General features: G+C 45.2%; 3 protein-coding genes across 3 annotated transcripts in view; 2 read left to right on the top strand and 1 right to left on the bottom strand.

Moving 5' to 3' along the window:
* The window catches only part of LOC105238544, a 188,705-nt gene that overhangs the window by 149,520 nt on the left and 18,048 nt on the right, over positions 1 to 21,137 (bottom strand). The gene's annotated exons all lie outside the window — the stretch shown is intronic.
* Positions 5,264 to 9,699, top strand: LOC117803984 (interleukin-6-like). The gene is made up of 5 exons (XM_034669090.1): positions 5,264 to 5,458; positions 5,624 to 5,811; positions 6,917 to 7,030; positions 7,751 to 7,897; positions 9,101 to 9,699. The coding sequence occupies exons 1-5, from the start codon at positions 5,353 to 5,355 to the stop codon at positions 9,266 to 9,268; spliced, it is 723 nt and encodes a 240-aa protein (XP_034524981.1). The 5' UTR covers positions 5,264 to 5,352; the 3' UTR covers positions 9,269 to 9,699.
* IL6 (interleukin 6) lies at positions 13,493 to 17,322 on the top strand. The gene is given in 5 exon segments (NM_001304922.1): positions 13,493 to 13,511; positions 13,677 to 13,864; positions 14,971 to 15,084; positions 15,805 to 15,951; positions 17,155 to 17,322. Coding segments are annotated over 5 exon segments (636 nt in total).

A 21,137-nucleotide genomic window follows, 5' to 3' on the forward strand; every position in this document is an offset into this window, starting at 1 on the left:
CCCCAGCCCCAGGGTACAGGGCCAATGGGGCTCCTTCAGAATCAGCAAAGCAAGTTCTCATCACCAAACCAATCGGCTTCAGAGCAGCTGGCTTATTAACATCAGGAAATCCAACCACTCTCTTCTAGGCTTGGAGACCAGAGGAAAGGGGACATGAGAAGGGGGGTGGTCCCCAAGGCAAGGGGAGTCTACATTGTGGCCCCAAGAGAGGCCACTTCCCTCCTAAAATGCCTGGGATTTTCCAATTCAGTAGGGGAAGGTATCAAGGCAAAACACCCATAGCAAAACAATGAGGGCCTCCTCATTGACCTCCATGTGCAGTTTGGGATCAGCACCAGGCAGGCCGACGTGCCCCTTTCCTGGGTTAGGGAGAGCTAGGCACAACCCCAGCACAGTTTTGCCCTCAGAAAAGCTGAGGCCAAACCAAGAAGTCCCCAGGAGCAACAATCGGGCATCAGAGTTGAAACTGTGACGGCCAGGACTGGGATTGGGCCAGGCTGGGAACTGTCCAGAGCTCTGGTCTCTAGTTGGGGCTGTCCTCCAAGATCCGCCAGCCCTTTCCAAGTAGACATACCAAATGTCCCTCATATTCTCTCTCAGCGTAATACCACCGCTTTTCCCAAAGCAGACATTTCCCAGAGACTTACAGGCCTGGTGTCTACTTAGCGGGAGCCAACCTCAGAAGGAGCTGTTAAATAACCGTTTCAGTCTGTAAACTTCTTATGACTTAGTGACAAGTGAAACTACATTCTGACAGCAACTGCAAGTTCCCTAGTACCCAGTGACTTCTCTTTTGTTCTTGGGATACTCCCTCTCACTAGATCACAGACCCACCCATCCCCAGTCCCTGGAATAAAGACAAGAGAGCACAAAGGTGCCTTGGTGGCTCAGCTGGTTAAGCGTCTGCCTTTACATCAGGTCATGATCCCAGAGTTCTGGTATCAAGCCCCAAGTCGGGCTCCCTGCTCAGTGGAAAACCTGCTTCTCCCTCTCATTCTGCCTGCCACTCCCCCTGCTTGTGCTGTCAAATACATTTTAAAATCTAAATAAATAAATAAATAAAGACAGAGAGCACAACACCATATTTTAACCTGTGAGATGTGGAGAACACCTCTTCTCCTGAGAGCCTAAGGCCAAATAGAAGTTACTTTTTCTCCTTCACCTTGAATGCACTGATGAACTCTCTGAATTGGTCCCCACTAACATGTAGGAAAGTAGTCATGCTTTCTGAGGGGCACAGAGAGGACCAGCCAGCCTAGATAAGGTGGTAAACGATGCAAAGCTACTTGGTTTCTCTTCTTCCTGCCCATAGGTTCCCATTTGTCCTACCTCTCTTGGTCTCAGCTGCCAGTCACTTCAAATCAGCTATGGTGCAATCCAGCAATTGAGGTTATTAATTAATAAATGCTGACAGCATTACCTTTCCTGGTCATTTGTACATATTAAAATATGATGCATAAGTTCTCCAAGTGGAAGATCTGGTGAGATCCAAAGAAAGGAAGCTGTCATGGTGGAGTTACAGATGTTGTGTTAGTGCTTTGGAGCAAAAAAGAGCCCATTTCTCCCACAAGCAAATGCCAGCCCAAGGCATTGATACTAATATAGATCTTAGAGGCTCGCAATGTGCAAGGTGGCAGACAGAATCCTCCAATCTCCCCATACATGGGCATTCCCATCCCCACAAGTCAGACCCCCTCACCCTAAAGGGCCACTTTCAAGACTTTGAACAATGATGATGATGGCCACGGACAGGCAAGGCTGGGGGCTTCTGTCATAAAAACACTTGGCAGAAAGCCTTGGAAATAGTGTAGGAGAAAAACACAAGCTGGGCTCAGTATCCAGATTGAGAGACTAGGCTTGGGGATCTTAATGTTCTCAAAAAAGAGGAGAAACCACTTTTTCTCCTCATTTTCCACATTTGCCAAAAGGCATTTTCAACAAAACACAGAATCTCATTTCTTCAGAGGAAAAATAACTGGGAGACCAGCTGATCACTGGCACAGTGGCCTTGCTCATTCATAGCAGGCAGGACCACATTTGGGATGATAGAGCTGAGCTGAAGGAGCTCTCCAAGGCAGGGACCCTGAGTTCAGAATGTTAAAAGATCAAGTGTTTCCTGCGGCATTACTGATGAAGGATAGTTGGAAGGCAGGCAGGCAGGGACAAGGGGCCCCTGCCCTAAGAGGAAACCACCCTTAAAAGGATCTAATACTACCCTGGAAGGAGCCCTCCACCCTTTCCCATGTGATAGGTAGATGGCAAAAACCTGATAGGATGACAAGCACAGGGAGGGTTAATCAGATTAAAACAGCCCGCTAACAAGCCCATAAAAACCCCTACACTTAGAAACTCCAGGGGCAACTCTCTCGGGTCCCCTCCCTCTTTGGGAGCTTTGTGCCATCACTCCATAAACCTTGCTTTGCTGCCCACCACTCTGCCTGGTCTACCTCTTCATTCTTTGAAGCGGCATGACCAAGAATAGTAGGCACTGGAGAAAATCCTGTAACATTACTATGTACCAGGGATTTTTCGCACTTCATCTTTCAGTCTTCACAGCACCGATATGGGAAAAACTGCTATTATCCCCATTTTATTAGATGAGCAAACAAGGGCACAGATCCTTGGGGGAACTTAGCCAAGGTCATACAGCCAGTGTTAGAGCTGGGCTTTAAACTCATGCTGTACAACTCAAAAGCCTGTGCTCTAAGATGTAGAGAATTGCCCAGGTGGCATCCACGCAGTCGGAAATTATAGTGTGCGTATATTTATGTACAAATGTGAATGCATGTGGGTACAGTATATAAACCAATCATGTAAATCCAGAGGTGTGTACCTAGGTAGCCAAGAAAACCTTACCCAGATTAGGGTAACGGAGATTTAGTTGAAAATACCGTGGGTCAGGGACGCTTGGGTGGCAAAGTTGTTTAAGCGTCTGACTCTTGATTTCGGCTCAGTCATGATCTCAGCATCCTGAGATCAAGCCCCATGTGGGGCTCCCCACTCAGTGGGGAGTCTGCTTGAGATTCTCCCTCTCCCTTTCCCTCTGCCCCTCCCCCTGCTCTCAATCACACAAGGGCGCACACATGCTCTTGCTCTCTCTCTCAAATAAAATAAGTAACATCTTAAAAAAAAAAAAGAAAGAAAAGAAAATACTGTGGGTCAGGGGCTACCTCTAAGGATAGGAGCTGGAAAGGAAGGAGATTTACTTTTCCCTGTAGGTCTTGATGTCCTGTTTGAACATTTCATCATGATACGTGTACTTCCTACTTTAAAACCTTTTATCTTTTCAAAGATTTTGTTAATTAATTAATTAATTAATTTGACAGAGAAAGCGAGCACAAGCAGGGGAGTGGGACAAGGAGAAGCAGGCTCCCCACTAAGTAGGGAACCCAACGTGGGTCAATTCCAGGACCCTGAGATTATGACCTGAGCCGAAGGCAGACACTTAACCAACTGAGCCACCCAGGAGCCCCTTTAAAAACTTTTAATTGGAAAGAAAAATCTGTATGTTGTTGACTCACTAAGTATTTGAAATTTACTGAGTAATATTTTCTAAAACATAGATATCTGAGAACAAGCAATCCCACACCACAGAGGCCTATTGCATGCATCACAGCGGGGCGAGCCGAGGTGGCTTCATTCAGTTCAGGAGAGAGGACTCAGCTGGGGGTGTCTGAGTTGCTCAAGACCTAAGAAGAGTAAGAGCGAAAACATTCACCCATCCTCTCCCATTTTCATTTTCAAACAAAAAACCCCACTACTGCCACAGGACCTGCCTCCGTTTAGAAAGTCAGTGAAAGAATGGATGACCTCACTTTCCCCAACAGGCAAGTCCTAAAGTGTTGTTCACAAAACAAAACTTGAGTAAATCAGTTCATATTTTAAATACCCTAGCAGAGGTCCTTGTTTTCACAATCCTGATGAGATCTTTGCAAACCAAAGGAGCTGATCATGATAACACAGTGTTTCGTAAATCTTTCTTCTTTCTTTTCTTTTTTCTCTTCTTTTCTTTCTTTTCTTTTCCTTTTTTTTTTTTTTTTTCCCTGATGCTGTACAAGGGTCCTAGTTTCAGCCTGGAGCCAATCTTCTGAGCTGCCTAGGTGTCTCGGAGACTGGTAGGGCAGCTTGGTCTAGAGCCCATTTGCATGAGACCAAGGACCCTCCTGCAGGAGACGTCATTATAAGGGCAGAGGGAACTGTACAAGCTATGCAGGCTCAACCCAATAAGAAAACCCGGGGCAGGCGTGATTCAGAACCTCAGAGCCCTGTCTGTGTTAGCAAATTTCTTCCCAGCTGCCTCTGAACTCAAGACAAGTCATACAGCAGAAGGGAGCTATGAACACAAGCTCTAGAAAATGTCACAAGGTCCTTCTTTGACATCCCATCAGAGAGGTAAGCGGTATTCTCTCCACTTCTGCCCTGAACCAAGTGGGTGTCGCTAACTGGAGGTCTCCAGCAGAGAAAATACCCTGGGCGCCTCAGGGTTCCCCTCAGGAGCAGGATCACCCTGTGGCCAGCAGTGGGGACAGTGCCAGCAGCACAAGGCAAACCCCTTGGCACAGAGATCCAAGTCTTCAGTGGGGGCCCCAGAGAGAGAGCAGGGCTGAGGCTGACCTGGCTGAAGTGGGCTGGAAGAGGTGGGAAAGAAACTGGCAGATGCCACACGGTGGCACAAAGGAGTTGTGCACGTGAGCATGGCACACGGTGCCTGGAGGCTCCCGGGGACAACTGTGCGAGATTTGGGGGGCAGTCAGGCCGTCTGCAACAGCTGGGCACGGAGACAGCCAGGAAAGGGAAGTCCTGCAGATGGCTCCTAGTGGCATGTTACTTGTAACCCCAGCCAAGTGGGCTGTGTTGCGGTCTGAGGAAGCTCAGGTCAAAACATCTTAGGTTTTTACAAATATGAATTAACTGGAATATTAAACCCTAGCCTGTTAAACTGGTAATTAAAGTATTTTTCAAATCAATAGTCAGCCTTAGCTTCTCGCCCTACCCGCCCCCCAAACTTCGTGCTTGACTTCAGCTTTACTTTCCCTCTTAAGACATGCCAAAATGCTGAGTCACTAAAAAATAAATAAATAAATAAGTAGATTAAAAAAAATGAAAAAGCAGAAAAGAAAGTAAAGGAAGAGTGATCCTGCTTCTTAGCGCTAGCCGTTGTAATGACCTAAGCGGCACTTTTTCCCCCGGTTGTGATTCCTGTGATGCTAAAGGACGTCACATTGCACAATCTTAATAAGGTTTCCAATCAGCCCCACCCGCTCTGGCCCCACCCCCACCCTCCAACAAAGATTTATCAAATGTGGGATTTTCCCATGAGTCTCAATATTAGAGTCTCAACCCCCAATAAATATGAGACTGGGGATGTCTGAGGCTCATTCTGCCCTCGAGCCCACCAGGAACGAAAGAGAGCTCCATCTGCCCTCCAGGACCCCAGCTATGAACTCCCTCTCCACAAGTAAGTGAAGGAAATCCCTAGCCCTGGAGCCGCCTGGCAGCCGGGCCTGGCCAAGGGAGGGGTGTGTGTCGGCTGGGAGGGCTGGCAGGCGGCCAGCAGCCAGAAGCACAGCTCCCCCAGCTGTGCAGTCCGCTCACTGGCTCCTCTCCCTCGCCTCCGGCACAGGCGCCTTCAGTCCAGTTGCCTTCTCCCTGGGGCTGCTCCTGGTGATGGCTACTGCTCTCCCTACCCCGGGACACCTGGGAAGAGATTCCAAAGATGAGGCCACCTCAAATAGACCACCACTCATCTCTGCAGACAAAATGGAAATCATTAAATACATCCTCGGCAGAATCTCTGCACTGAAAAAGGAGGTGGGTAGGCTCAACTGAGGGGGATAAAGGGCCTGTGTGGGCATTCATCTCCTGGCCCCTGGATGTGGACAAGGGCTCCTGCACTGGGAGGTCTTTGCTGGGTTCCGGGGCAGTACCGATTTCAGGGCGAAGGGGCAGACTGTCTGCTGTACTTCTCTTCTGCTGCTGGTCTCAGGGAGTTCCTTTCCCTCCTGGAAATTATACAGTGGGGCTGAAATCCATGCCCCCTGGCCCATTCCCAGCTCCATACTTGGCATGAGCTGGACCTCACTGTCTCTCAGGACTTCCTTAACCCTAACCAAAAAAATAGGGTCTATCAATCTTCTTTGTGTCTTTTGGACTTTGGAAGGATTAACCAAGTGCCACCTGAAATAAATGTTGAGCTTCTCAGGACAATCACAGGACTTTTAGGTTATGGAAGTTCAGTGGTTAGGGACTCCCTAGAGTCCTTCCAGCATATAAGATGCATATGTGATAGCCCACCCAAATGGCAAAATCATAGGTAGGTTGCAGCAGCTCCAAAGCTTTAAAGGTAAGATAGCTTGGCTCTGTTTGGTGGAAAGGAAATAACACAGGATAGAGTATTGGGAGCCCTGAACCAAATCTAGTTCTGGTTCTGCTGAACCAGCTTTGTGATCTTTGGCAAATTCCCTACCATCTCTGGGCCCCCTCTGTAAAATTATGAAATTGAACTAGATGATCTCATAGGTCCTTCTAGCTGGAACATTATATAGGTCAAATTATATTCACCCAATTATCGTCAAAATTGCTGTTACTTATCAAGTACCTGCTATGTGCCACACACTTTACATAAATATTATGTCTCATCTTCACAAAAAAAGCTTAAAAGGGAGGAGTTTCATTATCCCCAATTTGAAGAGATAGGGACACAGACTCAGGATAGGTAACAGCTGTGAAGTCATAGGTGAGCCCAGCATTGAACCCAAGTGTGCCCACCTTCACCAGACCTTGCCTGCCTGGATGCTAATGCAGTGTGACTTCACTTTCCTAGAGAACTTCCTGCCATGGTAAAACACGAATCGGCCCTCTAGTGGTGTTTGTTTTAGGGGCACTTATATGTAACAGTTCGGGTATTCCTTCCCAGATGTGTGACAAGTATAACAAGTGTGAAGACAGCAAGGAGGCACTGGCAGAAAATAACTTACATCTTCCAAAACTGGCAGAAAAGGACGGATGCTTCCAATCTGGGTTCAATCAGGTATGAACATATCACATTTACTTTTAGCTACTCCTCTGTCAAAAGTTCTCCCTCTTACATGTAGTGTCTGTATACATATAGACAAGTCAGAAAACAAAGAAGGGGATCAATGTAAAGAACATCATGTAAATTTCATGAGGATTCCAACTTAAATCTTTCTAAAGGCAACTTATTTTTGAATGGCATGGTTAGAGATAGCCCTTCAGTGTTGGGATTTTCACAACTGTCAAAGGTTAGAAGCCTCAGCAGGTTTAGCTAATTCATCCTGGATAAGGTGGTCCTTTTCCTCCTTGGCTGCCCTTAACAGGATCCAGGTCTGCCCTCCCCGTAGAGGTCATTCTCTACGCCCTTCTCCTTCCAGACAGTGGGATATGCTGAACTGACTTCAGAACAGTCCATAAAAAGAGGTTTCAGCCCAATATTGACAAGGGCAGAAGTACAGTCAGAAGGGAGAATATTAAGGGGAGAATCAGGGAAGGACCCCCTTGCCAAATTCCAGCATCTATCAGGCTTCGGGTAAAACTGATTAAGTGATGTCTCTGTCCAGATATTTAAAAAGGGGCCATCTGAGACTGTCTGATTTCTCAAAATATAATGCTCAGAAGTGTTTGAAGTTCCCTGGAAGGGCAGAGGGAGAAGTTGCTGATTTACAGCAATTTTAACTTTTAAAATTGATTATATTTTCCTAGTAATAACTGATTTTCCCATCTTTCCTCTTAGGACACCTGCCTGACAAGAATCGCTACCGGTCTTCTGGAGTTTCAGGTACACCTGAAATACCTCCAGGCCAACTATGAAGGTGATAAGGAAAATGCCAACTCTGTGTACTTCAGTACCAAAGTCCTGCTCCAGATGCTGATGGAAAAGGTGGGCATTTCCTCATCCCTTCCCTTGGTGTGAGGAAGAGAGGCTCAAAGAAAGGAACCTAGATGACTTGGGAGTGCAAAGCCAATTCAAGAGATAGCCACATGTAAAGGAAAGGATTGAAGAAATATTTCCTGATAGCTGAAACCTTTCTTTTTTTTTTTCCTTTTGGCTCCCTTCTGCAAAAGACATCATTAACTGTATTTAAAATTATATTAAATGAGGTGGATTTTTAACAACAACTTCTACTAGAATAGCTTAAGAAATAGGAAAACAAATCTGCAGAGGCCGAAGGAAGCACACCCAATCCTGCTCAGTGATCCATAATAAAAAAGAACAGAGAGCACAAAGATGATTTTAATATTTTAATTATTGCCAAATGATACTCTTGTCATTGTGGTCATTTCAACTCTTTCCCCCTACTTTTTGCCAGAAGAGTTAATGCAGAGAAATGGTGAAAGGCTGGAAGAGCAGGTACCAAAGGTTTTGGTCACTACCAGCTAGCCATTCAAATGCCACAGAATGGAGGCCTGAGGGCAACAGTGTGTGGATGAGCTGACCAAAGCACAATGAGAAGGTCCCTAGATAGAGAAGCAGGCTGCCACTGCCTTTCCTGGCTGTTTGCCTTAAATCAGTGCTCTTCCCCCTTTAAAATGCACACTGAACCTCCAGGGATCTAGTCACAGGGCAGAGTCTGATCAGCAGGTCTGGGGTGAGACCTGATTCACATCCCTAATAAGCTTCAGGTGCTGCCAATGCTGCAGTGCTCTAGAAGCACACTTTGGAGGTACGAGGCCTCCCACAATTACCTAGACTCATGTCAGTGGGTCTGTGGAAAGGTGTTTCCCATCCTCCTTACACCATTAGATCAGTGGGCCCTCAGCAGACGCCAGCTGGATGGGGCTGTGTGCCAGACACTGTTTAGCATAAGGGGAGACAAGATATCACGGCTGCCCTCGATGCTCTGCTCGTGGTCTAACAGAGATAGAGCAACGAAGGGGTGATTAGAATTCAGTTGCCATGAAAGACCTGCACACAGGGTGGGCTCAGGTGGGCTCAGAGGAGAGGCACCTCACCCCACCAGGCAGCCACAGGTAGTCTCCTTCACCCTGAGTTTGAATGTCTTCCCACAGCCCAGAGCAGCCCTCCACTGCAGAGGACCTGTTCGATATTTAAATAGTTCTTCTTGTTTTCTTTTCACCTCAGGTAAAGAATCAGGATGAAGTGACCACCCCCGACCCCACCACAGACACCGGCCTGCAGGCTATCCTGAAGTCGCAGGACAAGTGGCTGAAGCAAACAACAATTCACCTCATCCTGCGGAACCTTGAGGATTTCCTGCAGTTCAGCCTGAGGGCTGTGCGGGTCATGTAGCCCAGGCATCTGAGATTGCTGTAGTTCATGGGCATTCCTTTCTCTGGTCAGAAACCTGTCCATTGGGCACATAACTTATGTTGTTCTCTGTGAAGAACTAAAAGTATGAGCGTTAGGACACTATTTTAATTATTTTTAATTTATTGATATTTAAATATGTGATGTTGAGTTAATTTATATAACAGATATTTATATTTTCATGAAGTGCCACTTGAAAAAATATTTTATGTATTCATCTTGAAAAAGTTAACGTAAAATGCTATGCAGCTTGAATATCCTCAATGTTTTAGAGCCAGGTCATTTCTTGGAATGTGTAGGTTTACCTCAAATACATGGCTAACTTATGCATATTTTTAAAAGAAATATTTATATTGTATTTATATAATGTTTAAATTGTTTTTATACGAATAAACACCTTTCTAAAAAAAAAATCAGCCAACTAAGCCTGTGTGTGTCCCGTGAAGTTCTTAACATAAACAATTTTCTGTCCCCAGCACCACTACGAGTCAAAAAGAGCTACAATCATCCGGGGAAAGACAGAATAGAGCTCCTACTGCGTGGCAGGCACGTGCTGTACACATTGCATCTATGATATTTAATCCCCGCCTTCGTACACTCTTTTATGGAGGTGGGAGAGTAAGGGATTTCCCCAAGTCACCCAGGTGGAAGGTCAGGCATAGGCCCAGATTTTAAATCCGGGTCCAATTGCCTCCAGGGTCCCTACTCTCAACTTTTAGGTCCCACGGCTTCCCACGAAACCTTTTCAAAGATGTAGAAAATTCCAACATGTTAATATAGGGAACACATTTAAAGATGTGATCAGAAGCCTTTAAAATGACATAACCACTTGTATAAGACCTAGCAATGTGCACTTCCAAACAATAACTGGAAGTTCTTCCTCCCCCACTTGGTTCCTTCAACATTACACATACCTGTCTATCATAGCACCTACCACATTGCACCACGTGGCATTTCTTTCCAGTCAGCCTTCTTTCTTCAAGAAGGCAGACTCTACTATATTCATCTTTGCATCCAGAGCCCATTGCCTAGAACTTGAACTTAGGAGGCCCCAGTAAACATTTGTTAAATGAAGAAACCATATACATAGATGATCAAACATAAGACACTTCAATTTGGGGGGGACATATACTATTGGTCAATGAATGGAGAAATTACAAATACTGTGTCTCTATGTATCTTCATCTTCAAGAAAAATAGCAAGTTAGGAAGAAACATTCTAAGAGCTAGAGGAGGCAATGAACAGTCAATATATACATATCTACATCCATTTCCTTTCCCACCAGCAATATTCTTCGTGGTAAGAGAGGCAATCTGAGTAACCACACACAGCCCCTCTATCCCACCTCACTGTGCTGGGAATTTGGTAAAGATCTCCTCCTTTCAGCCCCAGCAATATGAAAGTTCTGTCCTCAGTCTGGTCACCACACACTTCGTCCTCCAGGGGAAGAATTTTGCTGAGCAAGGGAAGGTCCACCGAAGTAAGAGCTGTGAGGAGCCCAGCAAGAAAAGAGCCACATATTCTGATTTCTAGGAACCATGCATCAATGACAATGGGTTCCCCAAAGTGGAAGCCAAATGAAAGAACAAAGAGAAATAACAGTTGACCAATGCATCCATTCCTCAAACAAAAATGTGTTGAGCCCATATATAAGTCAGGCAATGCTGGGATGCAGTGATGAACGAGCTAGACACAGCCCCAGCCCTCACATGGCATGGAAGACAGATATTGAGCAAAGAATGCAAAGTGTGAGGAGATTTACAAAAGAGAAATGTGAGATCTGCTGAGAANCCCCCTGCTCTCAATCACACAAGGGCGCACACATGCTCTTGCTCTCTCTCTCAAATAAAATAAGTAACATCTTAAAAAAAAAAAAGAAAGAAAAGAAAATACTGTGGGTCAGGGGCTACCTCTAAGGATAGGAGCTGGAAAGGAAGGAGATTTACTTTTCCCTGTAGGTCTTGATGTCCTGTTTGAACATTTCATCATGATACGTGTACTTCCTACTTTAAAACCTTTTATCTTTTCAAAGATTTTGTTAATTAATTAATTAATTTGACAGAGAAAGCGAGCACAAGCAGGGGGAGTGGGACAAGGAGAAGCAGGCTCCCCACTAAGTAGGGAACCCAACGTGGGTCAATTCCAGGACCCTGAGATTATGACCTGAGCCGAAGGCAGACACTTAACCAACTGAGCCACCCAGGAGCCCCTTTAAAAACTTTTAATTGGAAAGAAAAATCTGTATGTTGTTGACTCACTAAGTATTTGAAATTTACTGAGTAATATTTTCTAAAACATAGATATCTGAGAACAAGCAATCCCACACCACAGAGGCCTATTGCATGCATCACAGCGGGGCGAGCCGAGGTGGCTTCATTCAGTTCAGGAGAGAGGACTCAGCTGGGGGTGTCTGAGTTGCTCAAGACCTAAGAAGAGTAAGAGCGAAAACATTCACCCATCCTCTCCCATTTTCATTTTCAAACAAAAAACCCCACTACTGCCACAGGACCTGCCTCCGTTTAGAAAGTCAGTGAAAGAATGGATGACCTCACTTTCCCCAACAGGCAAGTCCTAAAGTGTTGTTCACAAAACAAAACTTGAGTAAATCAGTTCATATTTTAAATACCCTAGCAGAGGTCCTTGTTTTCACAATCCTGATGAGATCTTTGCAAACCAAAGGAGCTGATCATGATAACACAGTGTTTCGTAAATCTTTCTTCTTTCTTTTCTTTTTTCTCTTCTTTTCTTTCTTTTCTTTTCCTTTTTTTTTTTTTTTTTTTTTCCTTTTTTTTTTTTTTTTTTCCCTGATGCTGTACAAGGGTCCTAGTTTCAGCCTGGAGCCAATCTTCTGAGCTGCCTAGGTGTCTCGGAGACTGGTAGGGCAGCTTGGTCTAGAGCCCATTTGCATGAGACCAAGGACCCTCCTGCAGGAGACGTCATTATAAGGGCAGAGGGAACTGTACAAGCTGTGCAGGCTCAACCCAATAAGAAAACCTGGGGCAGGCGTGATTCAGAACCTCAGAGCCCTGTCTGTGTTAGCAAATTTCTTCCCAGCTGCCTCTGAACTCAAGACAAGTCATACAGCAGAAGGGAGCTATGAACACAAGCTCTAGAAAATGTCACAAGGTCCTTCTTTGACATCCCATCAGAGAGGTAAGCGGTATTCTCTCCACTTCTGCCCTGAACCAAGTGGGTGTCGCTAACTGGAGGTCTCCAGCAGAGAAAATACCCTGGGCGCCTCAGGGTTCCCCTCAGGAGCAGGATCACCCTGTGGCCAGCAGTGGGGACAGTGCCAGCAGCACAAGGCAAACCCCTTGGCACAGAGATCCAAGTCTTCAGTGGGGGCCCCAGAGAGAGAGCAGGGCTGAGGCTGACCTGGCTGAAGTGGGCTGGAAGAGGTGGGAAAGAAACTGGCAGATGCCACATGGTGGCACAAAGGAGTTGTGCACGTGAGCATGGCACACGGTGCCTGGAGGCTCCCGGGGACAACTGTGCGAGATTTGGGGGGCAGTCAGGCCGTCTGCAACAGCTGGGCACGGAGACAGCCAGGAAAGGGAAGTCCTGCAGATGGCTCCTAGTGGCATGTTACTTGTAACCCCAGCCAAGTGGGCTGTGTTGCGGTCTGAGGAAGCTCAGGTCAAAACATCTTAGGTTTTTACAAATATGAATTAACTGGAATATTAAACCCTAGCCTGTTAAACTGGTAATTAAAGTATTTTTCAAATCAATAGTCAGCCTTAGCTTCTCGCCCTACCCGCCCCCCAAACTTCGTGCTTGACTTCAGCTTTACTTTCCCTCTTAAGACATGCCAAAATGCTGAGTCACTAAAAAATAAATAAATAAATAAGTAGATTAAAAAAAATGAAAAAGCAGAAAAGAAAGTAAAGGAAGAGTGATCCTGCTTCTTAGCTCTAGCCGTTGTAATGACCTAAGCGGCACTTTTTCCCCCGGTTGTGATTCCTGTGATGCTAAAGGACGTCACATTGCACAATCTTAATAAGGTTTCCAATCAGCCCCACCCGCTCTGGCCCCTCCCCCCCCCCACCCTCCAACAAAGATTTATCAAATGTGGGATTTTCCCATGAGTCTCAATATTAGAGTCTCAACCCCCAATAAATATGAGACTGGGGATGTCTGAGGCTCATTCTGCCCTCGAGCCCACCAGGAACGAAAGAGAGCTCCATCTGCCCTCCAGGACCCCAGCTATGAACTCCCTCTCCACAAGTAAGTGAAGGAAATCCCTAGCCCTGGAGCCGCCTGGCAGCCGGGCCTGGCCAAGGGAGGGGTGTGTGTCGGCTGGGAGGGCTGGCAGGCGGCCAGCAGCCAGAAGCACAGCTCCCCCAGCTGTGCAGTCTGCTCACTGGCTCCTCTCCCTCGCCTCCGGCACAGGCGCCTTCAGTCCAGTTGCCTTCTCCCTGGGGCTGCTCCTGGTGATGGCTACTGCTCTCCCTACCCCGGGACACCTGGGAAGAGATTCCAAAGATGAGGCCACCTCAAATAGACCACCACTCATCTCTGCAGACAAAATGGAAATCATTAAATACATCCTCGGCAGAATCTCTGCACTGAAAAAGGAGGTGGGTAGGCTCAACTGAGGGGGATAAAGGGCCTGTGTGGGCATTCATCTCCTGGCCCCTGGATGTGGACAAGGGCTCCTGCACTGGGAGGTCTTTGCTGGGTTCCGGGGCAGTACCGATTTCAGGGCGAAGGGGCAGACTGTCTGCTGTACTTCTCTTCTGCTGCTGGTCTCAGGGAGTTCCTTTCCCTCCTGGAAATTATACAGTGGGGCTGAAATCCATGCCCCCTGGCCCATTCCCAGCTCCATACTTGGCATGAGCTGGACCTCACTGTCTCTCAGGACTTCCTTAACCCTAACCAAAAAAATAGGGTCTATCAATCTTCTTTGTGTCTTTTGGACTTTGGAAGGATTAACCAAGTGCCACCTGAAATAAATGTTGAGCTTCTCAGGACAATCACAGGACTTTTAGGTTATGGAAGTTCAGTGGTTAGGGACTCCCTAGAGTCCTTCCAGCATATAAGATGCATATGTGATAGCCCACCCAAATGGCAAAATCATAGGTAGGTTGCAGCAGCTCCAAAGCTTTAAAGGTAAGATAGTTTGGCTCTGTTTGGTGGAAAGGAAATAACACAGGATAGAGTATTGGGAGCCCTGAACCAAATCTAGTTCTGGTTCTGCTGAACCAGCTTTGTGATCTTTGGCAAATTCCCTACCATCTCTGGGCCCCCTCTGTAAAATTATGAAATTGAACTAGATGATCTCATAGGTCCTTCTAGCTGGAACATTATATAGGTCAAATTATATTCACCCAATTATCGTCAAAATTGCTGTTACTTATCAAGTACCTGCTATGTGCCACACACTTTACATAAATATTATGTCTCATCTTCACAAAAAAAACTTAAAAGGGAGGAGTTTCATTATCCCCAATTTGAAGAGATAGGGACACAGACTCAGGATAGGTAACAGCTGTGAAGTCATAGGTGAGCCCAGCATTGAACCCAAGTGTGCCCACCTTCACCAGACCTTGCCTGCCTGGATGCTAATGCAGTGTGACTTCACTTTTCCTAGAGAACTTCCTGCCATGGTAAAACACGAATCGGCCCTCTAGTGGTGTTTGTTTTAGGGGCACTTATATGTAACAGTTCGGGTATTCCTTCCCAGATGTGTGACAAGTATAACAAGTGTGAAGACAGCAAGGAGGCACTGGCAGAAAATAACTTACATCTTCCAAAACTGGCAGAAAAGGACGGATGCTTCCAATCTGGGTTCAATCAGGTATGAACATATCACATTTACTTTTAGCTACTCCTCTGTCAAAAGTTCTCCCTCTTACATGTAGTGTCTGTATACATATAGACAAGTCAGAAAACAAAGAAGGGGATCAATGTAAAGAACATCATGTAAATTTCATGAGGATTCCAACTTAAATCTTTCTAAAGGCAACTTATTTTTGAATGGCATGGTTAGAGATAGCCCTTCAGTGTTGGGATTTTCACAACTGTCAAAGGTTAGAAGCCTCAGCAGGTTTAGCTAATTCATCCTGGATAAGGTGGTCCTTTTCCTCCTTGGCTGCCCTTAACAGGATCCAGGTCTGCCCTCCCCGTAGAGGTCATTCTCTACGCCCTTCTCCTTCCAGACAGTGGGATATGCTGAACTGACTTCAGAACAGTCCATAAAAAGAGGTTTCAGCCCAATATTGACAAGGGCAGAAGTACAGTCAGAAGGGAGAATATTAAGGGGAGAATCAGGGAAGGACCCCCTTGCCAAATTCCAGCATCTATCAGGCTTCGGGTAAAACTGATTAAGTGATGTCTCTGTCCAGATATTTAAAAAGGGGCCATCTGAGACTGTCTGATTTCTCAAAATATAATGCTCAGAAGTGTTTGAAGTTCCCTGGAAGGGCAGAGGGAGAAGTTGCTGATTTACAGCAATTTTAACTTTTAAAATTGATTATATTTTCCTAGTAATAACTGATTTTCCCATCTTTCCTCTTAGGACACCTGCCTGACAAGAATCGCTACCGGTCTTCTGGAGTTTCAGGTACACCTGAAATACCTCCAGGCCAACTATGAAGGTGATAAGGAAAATGCCAACTCTGTGTACTTCAGTACCAAAGTCCTGCTCCAGATGCTGATGGAAAAGGTGGGCATTTCCTCATCCCTTCCCTTGGTGTGAGGAAGAGAGGCTCAAAGAAAGGAACCTAGATGACTTGGGAGTGCAAAGCCAATTCAAGAGATAGCCACATGTAAAGGAAAGGATCGAAGAAATATTTCCTGATAGCTGAAACCTTTCTTTTTTTTTTTCCTTTTGGCTCCCTTCTGCAAAAGACATCATTAACTGTATTTAAAATTATATTAAATGAGGTGGATTTTTAACAACAACTTCTACTAGAATAGCTTAAGAAATAGGAAAACAAATCTGCAGAGGCCGAAGGAAGCACACCCAATCCTGCTCAGTGATCCATAATAAAAAAGAACAGAGAGCACAAAGATGATTTTAATATTTTAATTATTGCCAAATGATACTCTTGTCATTGTGGTCATTTCAACTCTTTCCCCCTACTTTTTGCCAGAAGAGTTAATGCAGAGAAATGGTGAAAGGCTGGAAGAGCAGGTACCAAAGGTTTTGGTCACTACCAGCTAGCCATTCAAATGCCACAGAATGGAGGCCTGAGGGCAACAGTGTGTGGATGAGCTGACCAAAGCACAATGAGAAGGTCCCTAGATAGAGAAGCAGGCTGCCACTGCCTTTCCTGGCTGTTTGCCTTAAATCAGTGCTCTTCCCCCTTTAAAATGCACACTGAACCTCCAGGGATCTAGTCACAGGGCAGAGTCTGATCAACAGGTCTGGGGTGAGACCTGATTCACATCCCTAATAAGCTTCAGGTGCTGCCAATGCTGCAGTGCTCTAGAAGCACACTTTGGAGGTACGAGGCCTCCCACAATTACCTAGACTCATGTCAGTGGGTCTGTGGAAAGGTGTTTCCCATCCTCCTTACACCATTAGATCAGTGGGCCCTCAGCAGACGCCAGCTGGATGGGGCTGTGTGCCAGACACTGTTTAGCATAAGGGGAGACAAGATATCACGGCTGCCCTCGATGCTCTGCTCGTGGTCTAACAGAGATAGAGCAACGAAGGGGTGATTAGAATTCAGTTGCCATGAAAGACCTGCACACAGGGTGGGCTCAGGTGGGCTCAGAGGAGAGGCACCTCACCCCACCAGGCAGCCACAGGTAGTCTCCTTCACCCTGAGTTTGAATGTCTTCCCACAGCCCAGAGCAGCCCTCCACTGCAGAGGACCTGTTCGATATTTAAATAGTTCTTCTTGTTTTCTTTTCACCTCAGGTAAAGAATCAGGATGAAGTGACCACCCCCGACCCCACCACAGACACCGGCCTGCAGGCTATCCTGAAGTCGCAGGACAAGTGGCTGAAGCAAACAACAATTCACCTCATCCTGCGGAACCTTGAGGATTTCCTGCAGTTCAGCCTGAGGGCTGTGCGGGTCATGTAGCCCAGGCATCTGAGATTGCTGTAGTTCATGGGCATTCCTTTCTCTGGTCAGAAACCTGTCCATTGGGCACATAACTTATGTTGTTCTCTGTGAAGAACTAAAAGTATGAGCGTTAGGACACTATTTTAATTATTTTTAATTTATTGATATTTAAATATGTGATGTTGAGTTAATTTATATAACAGATATTTATATTTTCATGAAGTGCCACTTGAAAAAATATTTTATGTATTCATCTTGAAAAAGTTAACGTAAAATGCTATGCAGCTTGAATATCCTCAATGTTTTAGAGCCAGGTCATTTCTTGGAATGTGTAGGTTTACCTCAAATACATGGCTAACTTATGCATATTTTTAAAAGAAATATTTATATTGTATTTATATAATGTTTAAATTGTTTTTATACGAATAAACACCTTTCTAAAAAAAAAATCAGCCAACTAAGCCTGTGTGTGTCCCGTGAAGTTCTTAACATAAACAATTTTCTGTCCCCAGCACCACTACGAGTCAAAAAGAGCTACAATCATCCGGGGAAAGACAGAATAGAGCTCCTACTGCGTGGCAGGCACGTGCTGTACACATTGCATCTATGATATTTAATCCCCGCCTTCGTACACTCTTTTATGGAGGTGGGAGAGTAAGGGATTTCCCCAAGTCACCCAGGTGGAAGGTCAGGCATAGGCCCAGATTTTAAATCCGGGTCCAATTGCCTCCAGGGTCCCTACTCTCAACTTTTAGGTCCCACGGCTTCCCACGAAACCTTTTCAAAGATGTAGAAAATTCCAACATGTTAATATAGGGAACACATTTAAAGATGTGATCAGAAGCCTTTAAAATGACATAACCACTTGTATAAGACCTAGCAATGTGCACTTCCAAACAATAACTGGAAGTTCTTCCTCCCCCACTTGGTTCCTTCAACATTACACATACCTGTCTATCATAGCACCTACCACATTGCACCACGTGGCATTTCTTTCCAGTCAGCCTTCTTTCTTCAAGAAGGCAGACTCTACTATATTCATCTTTGCATCCAGAGCCCATTGCCTAGAACTTGAACTTAGGAGGCCCCAGTAAACATTTGTTAAATGAAGAAACCATATACATAGATGATCAAACATAAGACACTTCAATTTGGGGGGGACATATACTATTGGTCAATGAATGGAGAAATTACAAATACTGTGTCTCTATGTATCTTCATCTTCAAGAAAAATAGCAAGTTAGGAAGAAACATTCTAAGAGCTAGAGGAGGCAATGAACAGTCAATATATACATATCTACATCCATTTCCTTTCCCACCAGCAATATTCTTCGTGGTAAGAGAGGCAATCTGAGTAACCACACACAGCCCCTCTATCCCACCTCACTGTGCTGGGAATTTGGTAAAGATCTCCTCCTTTCAGCCCCAGCAATATGAAAGTTCTGTCCTCAGTCTGGTCACCACACACTTCGTCCTCCAGGGGAAGAATTTTGCTGAGCAAGGGAAGGTCCACCGAAGTAAGAGCTGTGAGGAGCCCAGCAAGAAAAGAGCCACATATTCTGATTTCTAGGAACCATGCATCAATGACAATGGGTTTCCCAAAGTGGAAGCCAAATGAAAGAACAAAGAGAAATAACAGCTGACCAATGCATCCATTCCTCAAACAAAAATGTGTTGAGCCCATATATAAGTCAGGCAATGCTGGGATGCAGTGATGAACGAGCTAGACACAGCCCCAGCCCTCACATGGCATGGAAGACAGATATTGAGCAAAGAATGCAAAGTGTGAGGAGATTTACAAAAGAGAAATGTGAGATCTGCTGAGAACCTATATGGGGGGGGGCACCAATAGCTGGGAAACCTAAGCCTGGGGAGGGTACTCATGGAGTCTTAATTGAGGGAGAGGTTTGGACTGAGATGTAGAAGATATGTAGGAGTTAGGCTAAGATGGGTGGTAAGAGCACTCCTGACAAAGGGAAGAGCATGTGCAAAAGGCTGAATCAACAAAGAATTGCTTAAGACAATGAGAATTACATTATGTCCAGTGCATAAAAAACAAGAAGGAGGGTAGTTGAGAGGTTGGGGAGGGAGGCTGGGACCAGATCATGGACGGCATCAGAAGCCATATGTGAGGAGAAGGTATTGACACATTTTAAGTAGTAGAAGGACATATGAGATTTACATTTTAATATGATCATTCAAGTTGCAGTATGGAGAATGGATAGGAAAGGGTCTGAAAGAGGATTTTGGAAGAACATTAGTCCAGGGGAGAGATGACAATATCCTGAATTAGGCTGGTGGTAATGGCTAGAAAAGAGAAGATGGTGGCAGCCATCCACAAAGGATAGCTAGGAGCTAGTTCAGTAGGATTTGGTGATTGCTGACCAAGATTCAGGAATCACAGAGGCCACCAAGGCTTTGAGAAAGGAAAGAAGTAGGGATTCGATGGAGGAGTCAGACACAAAGAATTTTGTATTTCAGAGTTTTCATTTATTCATTTATTCAAATGCTCTCTGAGCATTTGTGATGTGCCAGATTCTCTGCTAGGCCCTGAGGATATAATGATGAATCAAACAGACTAGGTTCTGTTCTCAAGAAGCTTACAGTCTAGAGAAAATAATTCAAATAAATAACTGCCGTATGCTAAGTGCTAAGAAATAACTGCTGTATGCTAAGACACGAATTGTGTCCCCTACAAGGATTTGTTGAGGCCTTAACCCCTAGTACCTGTAAATTGGAGCTTACTTGGAAATAAGATTTTTGCAGATGTTATCAAGATAAGATGAGGTCATTAGGGTGGGACTTATAAGAAGAGAAGAGACACACAGGGGAGAAGTCCATGCAAAGGGAAGCAGATATTGGAGGGATGAATCTGCAAACCAAGGATTACTGAAATCAGCAGAAGGCAGGAAAAGACAAGAAGCTCTCCTAAAGCCTTCAGAAAGAGCATGGCCCTACTCAGACCTTGATTTTTAGACATCTGGCCTCCAGGACAGTGAAAGAATAAATTCCTGTTGTTTCAAGCCACCCAGTTTGTGATAATTTGTTATAAAAGCCCTAGGAAACTAATACAGCTACCAGGGGCAGCACACAGTCAATAGGAGAGCCGAAAGTAGAGGGTTTGGGAAAGGCTTCCCAGAAGAAAATGACATTTAAGCTTTATTCACCCACATAAAGCCTAGCTCTGAAGAATGCAGGGAGGTTCATGTTCACTGTTGGGGGAAAATGGACAATGGGAGATAGAAAATACAAGAAGATTCAGAGAAGTGATGAAGGAGAAACTGAAGGTAAGAGTTCAAAGCAAGAAGTGACAGGCAACAATCCATAAGAGGGAAAGCCGAGAGGAAGCCAGTGGTCCAGAGTCCACCTCTAATAAAACTTCTAAGTTTCCGATGGGTTAAGAATGGAAAGGAAGGGATGAACCAATCCACATGCTTGAAGAATAGACTAATATTAGTAATGATAATAGAAGTGTCACTGAGCCAACTTACTGTGTGCCACGCATGGTTCAATGTATCCACTACTTCAGAGACACACGCATTAACCAAAGGAGCAGGGAGTCTAAGCGATTTGTGTAAAGTCGCGAAGTGTGTAAATTCCATAGCAGACTTTCCATTATCCTTTCAAATCTATTCTCCACTTCTCCAGAGTAACAGAGTTTGAATTGGATTTGTGGCTCCCCATCCAGGGGCTACATTTCCCATTCTCCTTTGCAGGAAGGTGTGACTATGCTGGGAAAGCACAAGGCTCATTAGAAAAGCCTGCTTGTAAGCTTGGCCCTCGGCTGGCATCTGGAAACTTGACTGGTAAACACTTCCCTACATCAATCTAAA

This window comes from Ailuropoda melanoleuca, chromosome 1 (genome assembly GCF_002007445.2).
Source record: "Ailuropoda melanoleuca isolate Jingjing chromosome 1, ASM200744v2, whole genome shotgun sequence".
NCBI lineage: Eukaryota > Metazoa > Chordata > Mammalia > Carnivora > Ursidae > Ailuropoda > Ailuropoda melanoleuca.

Coding starts and splice junctions, on each gene's coding strand:
- LOC117803984 (XM_034669090.1), top strand. CDS start 5,353: ATGAGACTGGGGATGTCTGAGGCTCATTCTGCCCTCGAGCCCACCAGG. Junction 5,812..6,916: donor TCTCTGCACTGAAAAAGGAG/GTGGGTAGGCTC, acceptor ATTCCTTCCCAG/ATGTGTGACAAGTATAACAA. Junction 7,898..9,100: donor TCCAGATGCTGATGGAAAAG/GTGGGCATTTCC, acceptor TTTTCACCTCAG/GTAAAGAATCAGGATGAAGT.